The sequence below is a fragment of the Schistocerca nitens genome, chromosome 4 (genome assembly GCF_023898315.1).
Source record: "Schistocerca nitens isolate TAMUIC-IGC-003100 chromosome 4, iqSchNite1.1, whole genome shotgun sequence".
In the NCBI taxonomy this organism is placed as follows: Eukaryota; Metazoa; Arthropoda; class Insecta; order Orthoptera; family Acrididae; genus Schistocerca; species Schistocerca nitens.
The window spans coordinates 316,414,008-316,429,832 of NC_064617.1; the positions used below are offsets into that span (position 1 = coordinate 316,414,008).

Below are 15,825 nucleotides of genomic sequence, written 5' to 3' on the forward strand. Positions count from 1 at the left end.
AATGTTTACTCTTTGAAAATGCTATTTACTCTTTGACATTGGTCTTTATCACATTTGTGTAAATGTTTTTATTGGTTGCTAAGTGCTGTCTGATATGATTCGAAGTAATGAATACAATGCTTATACAATCTTCAATGTGTGTAATCCAACTTCCACGCTATTTGTTGCATAATGTACTGTCAATGAGGAAAACTTTCTACCAGTCAGGTTATCTTTGTACCACTTGGTATTTCTGTTCCAAAAATTTGGTTATTCCACATACTGGCATTACTATATACTAAAAGTAACAGTTTTATTACCTCTATGATTTCTGCTTAGTATTTCAGTTACCTCTCCACTTTCCTACAGACCCTTAGGCTTGTGATAGCTCTTTAACTGCATTGGCTATAAAGACAGTTTCTGATAACAGTGATTAAAGTTCAGCAGTGCCATGCTAATATTAATACGATATTTCAAAGTAAACCTGCAATACTGTATTAATGATGGTTACTTTTACTTCTTATTGACAACTGATCTCCTTTTGGCATTATCTGAATTTGTTTTTTTTTAAGACTGGTCTAAAGTTAACCTGAATGACAGTGTAACTTTGTACCAGTATTAAAACTGGATTTTTACTCTAGTAAGGCATAAGTAGTATACATTTTCACTTTCCCAAGCACTCAATAACTGTAGATGTAAAATGTTACAATGGCTGTTGTGATGTGTAATTTATTTTGTGCCCAATATTTTAAAAAATGTTAAAAAAGTGGTACTAAATCACCCCAGTTGACTGTGCATGTTGTATAATGTGTAGCTACTTCAATGGCATGATGCACAGATGCACACTCCTACCCATGCCCCTCTGTATGCACTGCCCAGCAGTGATACTGTGTATGCCAATGCAACATGCATTGAAACAGCTTTGGAGGGGGAGAGCAGGGTGCACATCATGAGCTACTCTTACCCAAACAGGCAGGAATGTGAGGCACCTGATGTTACTGCGTGTACAGTAGCTTACATACCCACCATCTCTCCCCATAACAAAACTACTGATATGCAAGTGCAGCCACAGTTAACAGCTAGTCTATACATAGTACTGTTGTTCACTTACCCATGAAATGGTATTTTAATAGAGATTTTTCTCTATGCAGTTCATGCAGTAAGCTGTCTTTTAGAAATGTTTGTGATGAATATCAGACTAAATTTTCCACTTTGCATGGGCCTGAATTAGATATGAGCCATTTTGAAAATGAATGCATTTTCCAATTGATGACATACAAGCAAAGGTATAAAGCAGTAGAGTTGCTGTAGGTATAATGTACAGAGGGGACTGTGTGCCACAGGATGCTTACTGAAATTGTAAAGCCCTACAAGAATGCTGAAAAAATGATAAGTGGGGCACTGGTGAAATCCTGTTAGGAATAGCTAGCCAGTGATGAATAAGACCAGGAAAAGGAATTCCTGTCCCAATGCAGTTCTTAATTTATAACATTTTATGTAAGCAATATAATACATAGTAATTAACTGCATGTCCAAATACAGAGGTTTCTTTGGCTACTCAGTCATTTTTCCTAGCCATTCTTTAAAAATATGTTTCCAAAATGAATTCAATGTGTACAGTGCACAGTTGCATGTGACCTTTGTGAGACATGAGAAGATGAGGCACAATCAAAGAAAGAACTTTCTTCACTGTCCCAATTCCCTTAACAATCTACATAGAATCTAGGATACAATATCAGTTGCCCTCTTAGAAGAGCACATTGGTCACTTGGGAGTGCTGTAGATGGTGCAGATCAGGCAGTCACATTGCCCTCCATTGCTTGAAACAGTCATGGCAGTGAAGTGGTGTGTACGAGATGTGTTAAAAAAGTATTGGGAATTTTCATTTTTTGGAAATAATTTTGTTTTATTTTTTGCCTAAATTAATGTTATCTCCTTCAAAGTAGTCCCCCTACACTTATGCCAGTGCTTCTTCCAATCCCCGAAACACTTATACACCAGCAATACACCTTTAATCTCATGTATGCTCATAAAATGATGGCCCTTTAAGGTTCTCTTTATTTTCGGAAACAGAAAAAAGTCACACAGGGCCATATCTGCTGAATATGAGGGCTGAGGCATCATTACAGTGTGTTTTTTTTGCCAAAAATGCACAAACAAGCAATAAAGTGTGAATAGGTGCATTATTGTGGTGCACAAGCCATTAACTGTTTTGTCACAAATCCGGGTGTTTTTTTCAGGATTCCTTCCTGCAACCAGCATTGAACTTGTAAGTAGTACTCCTTATGATCGTCTGGCTTTATAACAAGAACTCATGACACAATACACCATTAAAATTGATGAAAACATTGAGCAGAACCTTCACATTCAACTGAACTCATCAAGTGTTTTCAGTATAGGTGATCCACAATGCCTCCACTAGCACGACTGAGCCCTAGCTTCAACATGGTAGCTGCATGAAATGTTTCAATAGTTCTGCATTGTTGTTGACTTCATTTAGTGACTCTTGAGCAACTTCTCTTCACCACTGCTTTTCCTCAAACTTTCTCATCTTTGGCATAAATTCTGCAGTACACATTTCATTCCCAAAAATATCTGAAAATATTTCACGACATGAGGCAGTTTATATGCTAACATCATCAGCAACTTCTATGATCGTGCTTTGGCAATCTTTTTTTTTTTTCACTTTTTCCACATTTTCATTGGTTGTTCATGTGCTGGGGTGTCCTGAATGTCATTCATCTTCAAAATCTTCACGACAACCTTGCAAATGCTTATGCCACTAGTAAGCCCCTGTTTCACTCATAGCAGACTCACCAGAAGCAATTCAACATTTCTAAAACTGTGTTGCATTTTCTTCCATTTTTGTAGCAAAATTTAATGGAAACTCTCTGATTGAGCCATTTTTAAAACAAATCAATAATGGCCACTCTTAAGCAAACATGCGTAATCTTTCTGAAAACTGACGACAGAGTAACATATGATATGGCTACACATGTACAGATACATTTCAGATGCAGTTACCAACACAACAATGAAAAATCACTTGGCTGTGACTAATAAAACCCACAAAATTACAAAATACCAGATACTCTTTAAAACACCCATACATGACAGTGGACTGTATGGAAATAGTGCAGTAAGATGAGGAAAATGAGAGAGTGGCAGAAAGGAGCTATCATGTTTGAACATGTACATGACCACACTGTGAATGAAATTACACAATTTGTTAGGGCATCAATGCAGACTATCCAACATGTTTACACAGAATGGTGTACTACTCAAAACCCTGTAACACAGTGTAAGAACAGCTTTCCTAACATATTTCTAACCATTAGGGACTAGAGCTGAGTGATGTGCCTCATCAATGACAGTTGTTTTTGAATCTTACATAAATTGCTGATATCAGTGCATGGTGGTCCATCTCTGCCAGATTATGAGTGAACATTGTGAAAAGTACTGTATGTATTGAACATATGGAGTCAGGTACCTCTCAAAACATCATGACTTTCAGCAGTACACAATGCTGCATGTCTTCCATGGGCCAAACAACATCAAAACTGGATAGTAACTAACTGGAAGCATGTAGTGTGGTCCAACAAGCTGCAATTTGCCTCTTTTCAAATGTTACAAGGTGTCAAATATTGAATGACGTATTTAATACACAGTGTGCAGAGCATGTCAGTCAGGTCGGAGGTGGTTCTTGACCTTTTGGGGTGTTTTTCACACCTTGACTTAGGCTCACTCATGCATGTTACTTCCAGCAAAAACCACGATGTTTAGTTCAACATCCTCACAGACAAAGTGTTGCCCTCCTTCTGCATCTCCATTATGCTCTGGATATCCCATCTTCCAAGATGACAACAGTTATGTTTACAGAGGTAAATGCACATGCTGCTGGTTCCACAAACAGCAGGCACCCTATCACACCTGGAACTGCTTATTAAATTCTATAGAAAGTATCTGGGTCCACTTGTAAATAAATATTGGCCAGGTGTGAATAGGACTTGCACTCGGGGGTTCTGTACAAACTTAATTATGTATGCAGACATTTCATCCTGGAATCAAGAATCTCAACAATTTTTGCCTGTCATCAACAGTGATACTGTGATGGTATTGATCCCAAGAAATACAACACTTTCAGGAATGTTTTAATTTAAGTTTAAAGACAGACAACAAATGAAAAAAAATCACATTAATAACAAACTGATACTTCCTGATTTTTTTTCCTTTGCTTGTACTGTTAAACCCTGTTTTTTTTTTCAAATTTCATGATTCTAAGTCAATGGTAAAATTACTTAATAGGATAGATAAAAAATCTACTCACCAAACAGCCTCAGAACACGCACATAAAAGGTGGCTGTAACTGGCAAACTTTTGGGGCCAATGGCTCCTTCTTCAGGCAGAAGGGTTGAAGGGGAATGAAGAAGGGTGAAAGAAAATGACTTGAGAGGTCTGGAAATGGGGTAGATTTTGGTTCCCAGAACCATGGATCAGGGGAGACTTACCATACAGGATGAGAAGGAAAGACTGATTGTTGGGGACTGCATTGGACAAGATTTGAAAATCTGAGAGCTTAAATGTGGAAGACAGGTTAATATGCAGACAGAGATTGCTGCTTAAACATCATGCATGAGTCAATAAGAGTAAAAAGCTAAGTGCATTGTATGTAACAGAGGTGGGAGGGGGACAGTGAAAAATAAATGGGAAAGACAATGAAATAAGCAGAAAACTAAAAAGGGGTGAAGCAAAGAGTAGTTACAATGAACAAATGCTGAGACGGAAGAACGTAAAATATATTAAGGGTAGGTGGGAGGTGAGAACCAAGGACATTGTAGTGCTAGTTCTCACATGCTGAGTTCTGGGGGAAGAATCCAGATGGCACATGTGGTGAAACAGGCACCGAGGTCATGAATGTCACATTGTAGAGCATGCTCTGAAACAGGATATTGTGAGTTGCCAGTACACCCCCTCTGCCCATTCATCCTAATTGATAATTTGGTGGTACTCATGCCGATGTAAAAGGCCGAACAGTATTTATGTAATAGCTGGTATATGACGTGTCGTTTCGCAGGTGGCTCTTCCTTTGATAGTATATGTTTTGCCAGTTGCAGGGCTATTATAGGTGGTGGTAGAAGGGTACATAGGGCAAGTCTTGCAGTAGGAACGGTCACAGGGTTAGGAGCCATAGGGTAGGGAGATGGGTTCAGAAGGAGCATATCTGACAAGAATAATGTTGAGATTGGGAGGGCAATGGAAAGGTTATAGGAAGTCATGGCTCTGTCAAAGTAGCTGATTAACACATTCCAGACCAGGATAATACTGAGTCACCAATGGTGTGCTCTGAAGCTGTTTTGTGGAGGGATTAACAGTGCCAGGATAAGATGTGATGCCCCAGTAAATCTGCTTTCTAACTAGGCTGTTGGCGTAATTACATGCAGTGAAGGCTGATTTGAGAATGGTGGTGTATTGGTGTAAAGAGTCTGCAGCCAAACATATATGTTTATCTCAGATGCCAAGGCTGTGTGGGAGGGAACATTTGACATGGAAAGAATGGCAACTGTCAAAATGTAAGTACTCTTGTTTGTTGGAGGGTTTAATGTGGACAGAAGAGTGTAGCTGGCCTTCAGTGAGGACGAGATCAACATCAAGGAAAGTGTCATGGGATTCAGAGTAGGACCATGTGAAATATAATTGGAAGAAGGTATTCAGAGATTCCAGGAACTTCAGCAGGTCAGCCTCACCATTCCATATGGTAAAGATATCATCAATGTAACTACACCAAACCAGGGGCTGGAGACTTATGGATCCCGGGAAAGCCCCCTCCAAGTGGTCCATGAAAAGGTTGGCATAGGATAGTGCCATCTTGGTTCCTGTGGCTGTACCCCTGATCCGTTTGTATGTCTGCCCCTCAAACGTGAAGTAGTTGTTGGCAAGTATAAAGTTGATTAAGGTGAGTAGGAAGGATGTCACAGGTTTGGAATCAGGTGGATGCTGACTGAGGAAATGTTCAACAGCAGACAGACCATGTACATGGGGGATGTTGGTATAGAGGGAGGTGGCATCAATGGTGACAAGCAAGGTGTGAGGTGCGAGTGGGACAGGCACGGATTTCAGATGATCTAGGTAATTGCTGGTGTCTTTGATGTAGGAGGGGAGTCTTTGTACTATGGGTTGTAGGTGTTGACCAACTAAGGCAGATAAACGTTCAGTGGGTGCTTTGAAGCCAGCAACTATAGGGCAGCCAGGATGATTGGGTTTGTGGATCTTAGGAAGAAGATAAAAGAAGGCGGTGCATGGTTTTTGGAGGGGGGGTGAGAAGTTCTATGGATTGAGGTGTTAGTCCTTGTGAGGGGCTTGAGGTTTTAAGGAGGGAATGCAAGTCAGTTTGAATCACAGGGATGCTGTAAGTAGAGCTTCCTTCGTCTTCAACCCTTCTGCCTGACGAAGGTCCTGAAAGCCTGCCAATTACAACCGTCTTTTATGTGTGTGTTCTGCCGCCACTTGGTGAGTAGATGTTTTATCTATCCAGTTAAATAATTTTGTCAATAATTGATTGTTTTTGTTGTTATAAGTCAATGGTAAGTACCCCATACGTCGTTCATGAGTAACAAAATATGTGACTTAAATGGCTCCATCTTTTAACTGCTTCAACTTAGAAGCTTACATTTGCTACAATGCCTAGGAATGATAGACCTTAGTACATGACATACATTTCACACAGATAGGTCTACCTGTTCTTGAGAAAAAGGGGGTCTCAACAAACACAGAGAGACAGATGGACAATAGTTTACAAAAGAAATATTTTTCCATATGATATAATTACAAATACGCATATTCCAGATAGTTTTCTTTGGTTGTACTGTGAAACCTCCTTGCTTCTTGCCAAATTTTATGATTTTAGGTTAAGGTAAGCACCCTATAGGTTTTATGAGTGAGTTTTCAGATATCAAAATATGTGACATAAATGGATGTATCTTTTGGCTGCACTGACTTGGAAGGTTCAATTTTTTACACTGCCAAGGGACCATAGACATAAATTGCAACTTGATACATTTACCTGTTCCTGAGGAAAAGCATTTATAGCAGTCGGACAGGGAGGCAGACAGACAGGCAGGCAGCACAGTTATCCTATAAGAGTTCCATTTTTAGTGACTGAGGTATGGACCCCCAAAAACACATGAAATATAGCCATCAACATCCCCACAATTTGATAGAGCTCTACAGGATGTAACCACCAACAAATGGCTTCATCTGGAAAATTGCGGACTCTCTTCGTCACTGAATTGAGGCTCTTAACATGACTAGAGGTGGTGCTATGCAGTATTGGCATGATGTCTCCTGGGGGTTACTAATTTTTTTGTTTGGTCTGCTTATCCTGCATGGAAAATTATCCAAGTATCTGTTATTCCCTTTCCATCTATCAACACAAGGAGAAGTTAACAGTATGACAGGACACTTTGGAATACCTGAAACCAAGTGAGCTGAAAAGGAACTTGAGGCAGCTCTTCAGTGTTCTATGGAATCATCACCCAAACACAGCTGGTTCAAGGAATCAAATGACAAAGGGAGGCAGTACAACTGGGAGTAGAGAACAATTCATTGTCGTCACAGATAAAAAATTTGTCCCTGTTGTGTCTACTCACAGCACTCTTAGACAGCTCTGCCCTCTGACCCACAGTTCCCTATTTTGGTTAAAAGCTGCACCAGTTTTTTGTTGTTATGAATTATGTTTTCCAGTAGGAAATGTTTCAACAATGTTTAATGTAACAGAAACCCTACACACTGTTTTAATAACAGAACAAGTGTATTCTGTATTTTACAATGTGGTAAAATGGCTAAGAAGGGATGGCTAGAGGACAAATGTAAGGATGTAGTGGCTTATCTCACTAGGGGTAAGACAGATACTGCCTACAGGAAAATTAAAGAGACCTTTGGAGAAAGGAGAACCACTTGCCTGAATATCAAGAGCTTTGATGGAAACCCAGTTCTAAGCAAAGAAGGGAAAGCAGAAAGGTGGAAGGAGTATATAGAGGGTCTATACAAGGGCGATGTACTTGAGGACAATATTATGGAAATGGAAGAGGATGTAGATGAAGATGAAATGGGAGATATGATATTGCGTGAAGAGTTTGACAGAGCACTGAAAGACCCGAGTCGAAACAAGGCCCCTGGAGTAGACAACATTCCATTAGAACTACTGACAGCCATGGGAGAGCCAGTCCTGACAAAACTCTACCATCTGGTGAGCAAGATGTATGAGACAGGTGAAATACCCTCAGACTTCAAGAAGAATATAATAATCCCAATCCCAAAGAAAGCAGGTGTTGACAGATGTGAAAATTACTGAACTAACAGTTTAATAAGTCACAGCTGCAAAATACTAACGCGAATTCTTTACAGACGAATGGAAAAACTGGTAGAAGCCGACCTCGGGGAAGATCAGTTTGGATTCCGTAGAAATGTTGGAACACGTGAGGCAATACTGACCTTACGACTTATCTTAGAAGAAAGATTAAGGAAAGGCAAACCTATGTTTCTAGCATTTGTAGACTTAGATAAAGCTTTTGATAATGTTGACTGGAATACTCTCTTTCAAATTCTGAAGGTGGCAGGGGTAAAATACAGTGAGCGAAAAGGTATTTACAATTTGTACAGAAAGCAGATGGCAGTTATAAGAGTCGAGGGGCATGAAAGGGAAGCAGTGGTTGGAAAGGGAGTGAGACAGGGTTGTAGCCTATCCCCGATGCTATTCAATCTGCATATTGAGCAATACATCTAAAAACAAAGATGATGTGACTCACCGAACGAAAGCGCTGGCAGGTCGATAGACACACAAACAAACACAAACACACACACAAAATTCAAGCTTTCGCAACAAACTGTTGCCTCATCAGGAAAGAGGGAAGGAGAGGGAAAGACGAAAGGATGTGGGTTTTAAGGGAGAAGGTAAGGAGTCATTCCAATCCCGGGAGCGGAAAGACTTACCTTAGGGGGGGAAAAGGACAGGTATACACTCGCACACACACACATATCCATCCACACATATACAGACACAAGCAGACATATTTTGAAGCAATAAAGGAAACAAAAGAAAAGTTTGGCGTAGGTATTAAAATCCATGGAGAAGAAATAAAAACTTTGAGGTTCGCCGATGACATTGTAATTCTGTCAGAGACAGCAAAGGACTTGGAAGAGCAGTTGAACAGAATGGACAGTGTCTTGAAAGGAGGGTATAAGATAAACATCAACAAAAGCAAAACGAGGATAATGGAATGTAGTCAAGTTAACTTGAATGATGCTGAGGGAATTAGGTTAGGAAATGAGACACTTAAAGTAGTAAAGGAGTTTTGCTATTTGGGGAGCAAAATAACTGATGATGGTCGAAGTAGAGAGGATATAAAATGTAGACTGGCAATGGCAAGGAAAGCGTTTCTGAAGAAGAGAAATTTGTTAACATCGAGTATAGATTTAAGTGTCAGGAAGTCGTTTCTGAAAGTATTTGTATGGAGTGCAGCCATGTATGGAAGTGAAACGTGGGCGATAAATAGTTTGGACAAGAAGAGAATAGAAGCTACAGAAGAATGCTGAAGATTAGATGGGTAGATCACATAAGTAATGAGGAGGTATTGAATAGAATTGGGGAGAAGAGGAGCTTGTGGCACAACTTGACTAGAAGAAGGGATCGGTTGGTAGGACATGTTCTGAGACATCAAGGGATCACCAATTTAGTATTGGAGGGCAGCATGGAGGGTAAAAATCGTAGAGGGAGACCAAGAGATGAATACACTAAGCAGATTCAGAAGGATGTAGGCTGCAGTAGGTACTGGGAGATGAAGAAGCTTGCACAGGATAAAGTAGCATGGCGAGCTGCATCAAACCAGTCTCAGGACTGGAGACCACAACAACAACAACAACAACAACAACAACACACCAACGCTTTCATTTGTTAAGTTACAGCATTTTTGTTTTTTATATATATTTTATGAAAAAAGTAATACTTAATAGTGTACTCAATAAAAATGTAAATCTGCAGGGTGTCATATTTGAAGTTGAGCCATTTATCACAAACTACAATTAAACAGTTGACCACTTACTGAGTCAAAGTGATCTTAATTCTAGAATCTTACTGTGGTATTCAGTGTCCAAATACATAATCATTGTATCCTTGTATCACTATCACAAGCAAAAACACAAAGGAGCAGTTCAAGAAAGGGATCTAGGATTGCTAATTACTGTCAATGAAGTCACGAGTTCCTTTACTTGTAGGCTCAGTTCTTTTCATTTTTCTCTAACTAAAGAGTCTCCCTTCAATTTTTAATTTTCTTATTTATTTTATGTACCAGAACAACATCTCCAATCACTCAGACTAACTAAAGTATTTTGGTTTACAGTATTATGATATATTACACTGACCTCCATATCCATCTTTATTGAGATCTCCAACTGATGCTAAAGAAAGGCCAAATCGTGATTTAGAATTTACACCATCACGCCAATGATGAGTGGCAAACCTGTTCTGAAATATAAAAAAGAAATGCAAGAATGAAGTTAGAGTAAACAGTTGGGCAGAAAAAAATTACAGAACATTTTTGTTTCTTAATTAGTACAAATGTTCTATTGATAAAGTTTTTAATACATTTTGGTATGCACTGGTAGTTATATTAATTTTGCACAATTTTTTTTATCACTTTACCGTTCCCTTTTTTTGGTAGATTACGTAGATACGGCCAGTTTCATATTTTCCTTCATTATTTTGAAGGTGAGTGTAGAGGGGTGCACCAACAACGAGATCATCAGTTTTGTCACCATCCATATCTGATACACAAAGTGCATACCCAAAGTATGCACCCATCTGTTCACCAGTGAACTCCCCAACTTTTTGCAGGAATGATGAATACAAGATGACCTATGTACAAGACAAATATTCAGTATTTGTCAATGCCATTCCTTGAATACAAAACTTCATAAATAATTATAAAAACAATATTTGCAATATTTGCTTCATTTTAATATGATATAGATTCTTTACTGTTTTAATACATGAACCTTTGAAATTAAAATACACTTATTCGATTAAATTTAAAGCTATTATATATTCAATAAGAATTATTTACTCGCCTGAGAGGCAATATGAGAAATAAGATACATTTTTAAGTGTTGTGAAATAAGAAAGTTGTTCCTAGAGATAAAATCTTAAATATTTTGTTAGCACACTGTTGAATAGTTCAGCTTTCATCCTCATCATTCTTTGTTTTAAGGTTTACAGAATAACTACAATTAATTTGACATAAACTCTTAAGCAACTGAATTGGACATAGCTGCTGTCACCACAACAAATGTATAGTTCAATGTGTCATGTCAGTAGGATTTTATCAGGCCTAGTGGTGGCCATCATTGTGAGTCTCAAGTGCACTATGAGCAAGCTGTGCAACATCAATGCAAGTCATCATGGGTGTCTGATGCATGGGCAAATCCATTACCAAGATTGTGTAGGCAATGGGCTTCTCATGTGCCCCCTGTCAAGAGTGCATCTTGGTGCCCTATCTGGAGAAAACTGACACCAGAGCCAACAAAATGGGGATGTTACTGGTCATCAGTGGTGTAGTAGGAGGGGGGGGGGGGGGTTCTATCATGCCTTGGGCACCACTTGCAGTAGGGCACCAATAGTCTCCTAGACGACAAACACAATTTTCTGGAAAATGTAATGTATTATTATTAGAATAAATTCTACATATTATATTACTATAAGTGTTTGTGCTGAGGGTGGGTGCCAGAGGGGGAGGGGGGAAGGGAGAGTGCCAATAAAGTGTTGTGCCCCGGGCGTCGAAGGGGATGGGGGTGACAATAAAGTGTTGTGCCCCGGGCGTCGAAGGGGATGGGGGTGACAATAAATTATCATGGTCTGGTCACCAGTTATCTTCACTACACCATTTCTGGTCACAACTTACTAACAAAGATTATATCAGGGGATAGATAAGCCACAATGCAGTAAATCACTCATCAATTCTATGCCAGACTGCAACAGCCAATGAAAGTTACATCATCCAGAACCACCTCCTTGATAGGGGTGCAGAAGCCACAGCCCCACACTTGAACTTGTGTTTGACATGTTTCATGGCAGAAAAATTAGCTTGGGCACAGGAACACAGTCACTGGGCACTCAAAGTATGAAAATATTTCCTGGACTGATAAGTGATGAATTTGCATATACCTGAGTTTGAATTGATGGAAAGTTATGAGCAAGTTTTATTGCAGATGACAATGGATACAAAAGTCTGTGGTCATCAAAAATATGAATACACTGAAACTCACCTTGAGATGATAAATCATGCTTGCCAACAGATCTCAGTTCAGGTGGAGGGTGAAGGTATTCACATGTGAATAACGACAACATAGGATAAAATGATGCTACTGATGTGTCTGTCATCATCTGTCACTGACAAATGATACAGAAGTCCACTGTCTGATCATGTATATCCATTTGTTCACTTATGTCACCCTGCGGACATTCTGTCCTTTCAGTAAGGCAACGCACCATGCCATTGCTCCCAAATAGTGTCAAATGATTTGAGGAACTTTCTTTGAATATGAGGAACATTGGTTGCCCTCCTGCTCCCTTTCCTCCAGGTTCTACTGAGTACTTGTGGGATGCCACAGAATGGAATGTGCACATCTCTCTCTGACCAATCTCTATCTGTTATGGGCTGTGGTTCAGCAGACACATGTCATGAGCTGCCCTGAATGTTTTCAGTCTTTTGCCACAAACTGTCACAGCCTTCAAGATGGTGAAAGAGAATGGTACATAGTACTAGGTAAGTGTCTCTAATCCAAGTGCACATGGGTGTGTTTCTAATGTTTTTTTATGTGATGAAAACAAATAATTGTAGGTAAGGTCAAAATCCTTAACATGTACCTTTGCACACTGTAAACAATAGCATGGATTGTGTTTCTGTTTTGTGTATTTATCTGAGTATGCTACTTGAGACACTAAGATATTATGGAATCAATTATGTCTAATGTGCAAGAATACTAAAACATGACCTGCCAATTCAATCATGTCAGATGCAAGCAAAACCATAGCTGAACATGGTTACAGCTGCCACACGGAAAAATCTTTGACACTTAATTTTGCAAAAAATTGCAATTTCTAAAAATTACAGATATTGTTTACTTATCTCTGTCTTGTGAATTCTTGACCCACCTGACACCTATTTGTCCGGCTACATTTTACAGCCAGCTCCACTTCATTTTCAATGGAGTCCTAATTATGCCAACTACCCAAGTCTCTTCCCAGAATCATTTGCTTGTATTCCTGTCTCTCCCAGTATTTTTCAACATGAATATTTCCTTTGCCCCAGTTTTTTATGGTATTTGCAAAAAAAGTCCCTGTCTCACAAGGATGCCTGTACGACAGTTAGTAGGGGGTGGGGGCCTAGACCTGGAGGATTTGGAGCGTTTTTATGTTTTGGATGATGAAAGTTGACTTTCAAAAAGCGATTACAAAGTTCCAGTTCCAATCAAGTTAAAAATCTGCTTCATACCAACTTTGAAATCATTTTATTGAAAGAAAAACACCTGAATATACTATACTTTTTTCCTTTTCCTGAGAGGTGGGGGTAGGGAGGGGGGTACCTCTCTTGCCCCACGGATATGGATGCCCTTAATGTCTCACTGCTGAACAACAAAACTGTTAATACACACTAATTCCACTTCAGACACATTGAAATCTTTGTTTTAAAAACCCTCTTTAGTTTACCCAAAGTACTCCAGGTTGTTATTGCTCTTCTATTTATTTTTCTCCTTTTCTGTCCAATAACTACATTCAAATGCTTTAGTACAAAATTTATGAACTGGTTCTGTGACTTCATTGGCAGTTTATATTATTCTCCTTTGGAGTATTTTATTACACATTATTTGAATCTTATTATCATTGCTCTGTTAAGTCTTACATTGTTTTTGAAGTATATCTGTACTAGAGACAATCAGTGCAATGTTATGAAGATTGTTCAGGTGTGTGCCACTAACCAATATCCTGTCTTTGTTTTCCACTTTTAAGGATCTACAAACTTAGTCCATGGCTCCTGAGATTAGTTCTGATGATATGAAATCTTTTTGCCTAACTTTTTTCAGTTCTGAAATTCCCATTGCCTTGATCATATTTAACACAAGCTGTGTGTTTTCCTTAGTGTCCAAATATTGGTTGAATCAGTGGACAGTTAATACAGGTATTGTTAGAAGTGAAAGAAAAGTTTTCACAGAATTCATGAATCCCAGGTAAAGCTGTTATTTGTATTCAGTGTTTCATTCTACAACTTTCCTCCTGGCTTGTGAGGGGTCCATTGTGTTCTACCCACTTCTAAACCCAGGTTGCTCCTTTGCTTTAATTTCAAATGAACCGTGCAAGATGTAAAAGTGATTTGTTACTTGACAAATTAAACTTTGGCCCATCCACAGCAGAAGCTAACTTGATCACATGACTAAGAAAAACCATGCCCTAGTTTAAAGTGGTGCACAGTGCATGTTGTTACCTTTCAGTTCAAGCCTGGAAAGTTGTCACAGAAAATGTCATTATGTGCAGACATGAGGGTTTGCTGCTAATGTCATTTAATTTATTAACAGTGGGAAAGCATAAGAAGTTAAGGTGCCAATGGGGAAGCTGATGGAAAACTGACAGGCAAAGGTTGGGAAGCAAAAGCAAAATTTCAGTAAGATGATGGTGTGAAAATTACAGAAGGAGAGACACTGTGCCGAGCAGAGTGGGATTCAAGATCTATTCCAAAGAAAAAGAAGCAAAGTGCACACAATAAATACCTCATTGAAGGTACAGTTAAATATATTAGACAGCAATTTTTGTGACATTATAACCAATGCAAGGAAATACCAGTGTTGTAAAAACTTCGTACCATATCTCACAGAATTGAACTGCATAATTATCAAGGAAAATCCAACAAAAATGGCTCTGTCTATGGTTTTAAAGATTGCAGAATGAACACCATGTGAGAATAGGAGAACATGGTTGCAAGTAGGGCATACAACATTAGATTTTAACACAAGTACCAATCAAAGTTTAATGGTTGTGCATACAGGAGATCACATGACTTTCGTTCCTGATTTACTTCTTGTGTGTGAGTCTAACACCAAAAATTCAGGCTATCAAACAGATATGGGCAGCAAACATTTTGACAAATACACAGAGAGCCAGCTTGAGCCAGGAGTATGTTCAAATGGTTCAAATGGCTCTGAGCACTAAGGGACTCAGCATCAGAGGTCATCAGTCCCCTAGAACTTAGAACTACTTAAACCTAACTAACCTAAGGACATCACACACATCCATGGTCGAGGCAGGATTCGAACCTGCGACCGTAGCAGTCAAGCGGTTCTGGACTGAAGTGCCTAGAACCGCACGGCCACTGTGGCCGGCCAGGAGTATGTCCTAGAAGTATAGTCATTTTTGATAACATTTCATATCACAACAAGCAGGAGAAAAAGGTCACCTCTAATTCACTAAAAGATGAAACAAAGTCTTGGCTGGTGATTAATCATACGGATTATGATCCAGATCTAAGGAAATAATTAATTGTGAAGCACCAAACTTCTGTTCACACCATTGACAAAATTTTGCAAGAAAATGGATTTGTTCCCTCCCTGACTTCTGCCAAATCATCCACACCTAAATCTCACAGGACTGATCTTGCAAAGAATGAGATCTGTAATCATATATTCAACATGGACCATTCAAAGCTGAAATGATAACAGCTAATGCTTTTACATTAGAAGACTTGACAAGTCATATGTTATGTTACTAACTGTGTGATGACTATGAGATGCTTTGATGAACAAGTA

At 39.1% G+C, this 15,825-nt stretch overlaps 1 protein-coding gene across 2 annotated transcripts in view; it reads right to left on the bottom strand.

The window, feature by feature from the left end:
- The window catches only part of LOC126251737 (integrin alpha-PS2-like), an 836,605-nt gene that overhangs the window by 57,631 nt on the left and 763,149 nt on the right, over positions 1–15,825 (bottom strand). For both annotated transcript variants that reach the window (XM_049952346.1, XM_049952345.1), the window contains 2 exons: positions 10,676–10,888; positions 10,396–10,498 (listed from right to left, as the gene is read on the bottom strand). In XM_049952346.1, the coding sequence (XP_049808303.1) occupies positions 10,396–10,498; positions 10,676–10,888 (316 nt within the window). The remainder of the gene's footprint in view (positions 1–10,395; positions 10,499–10,675; positions 10,889–15,825) is intronic.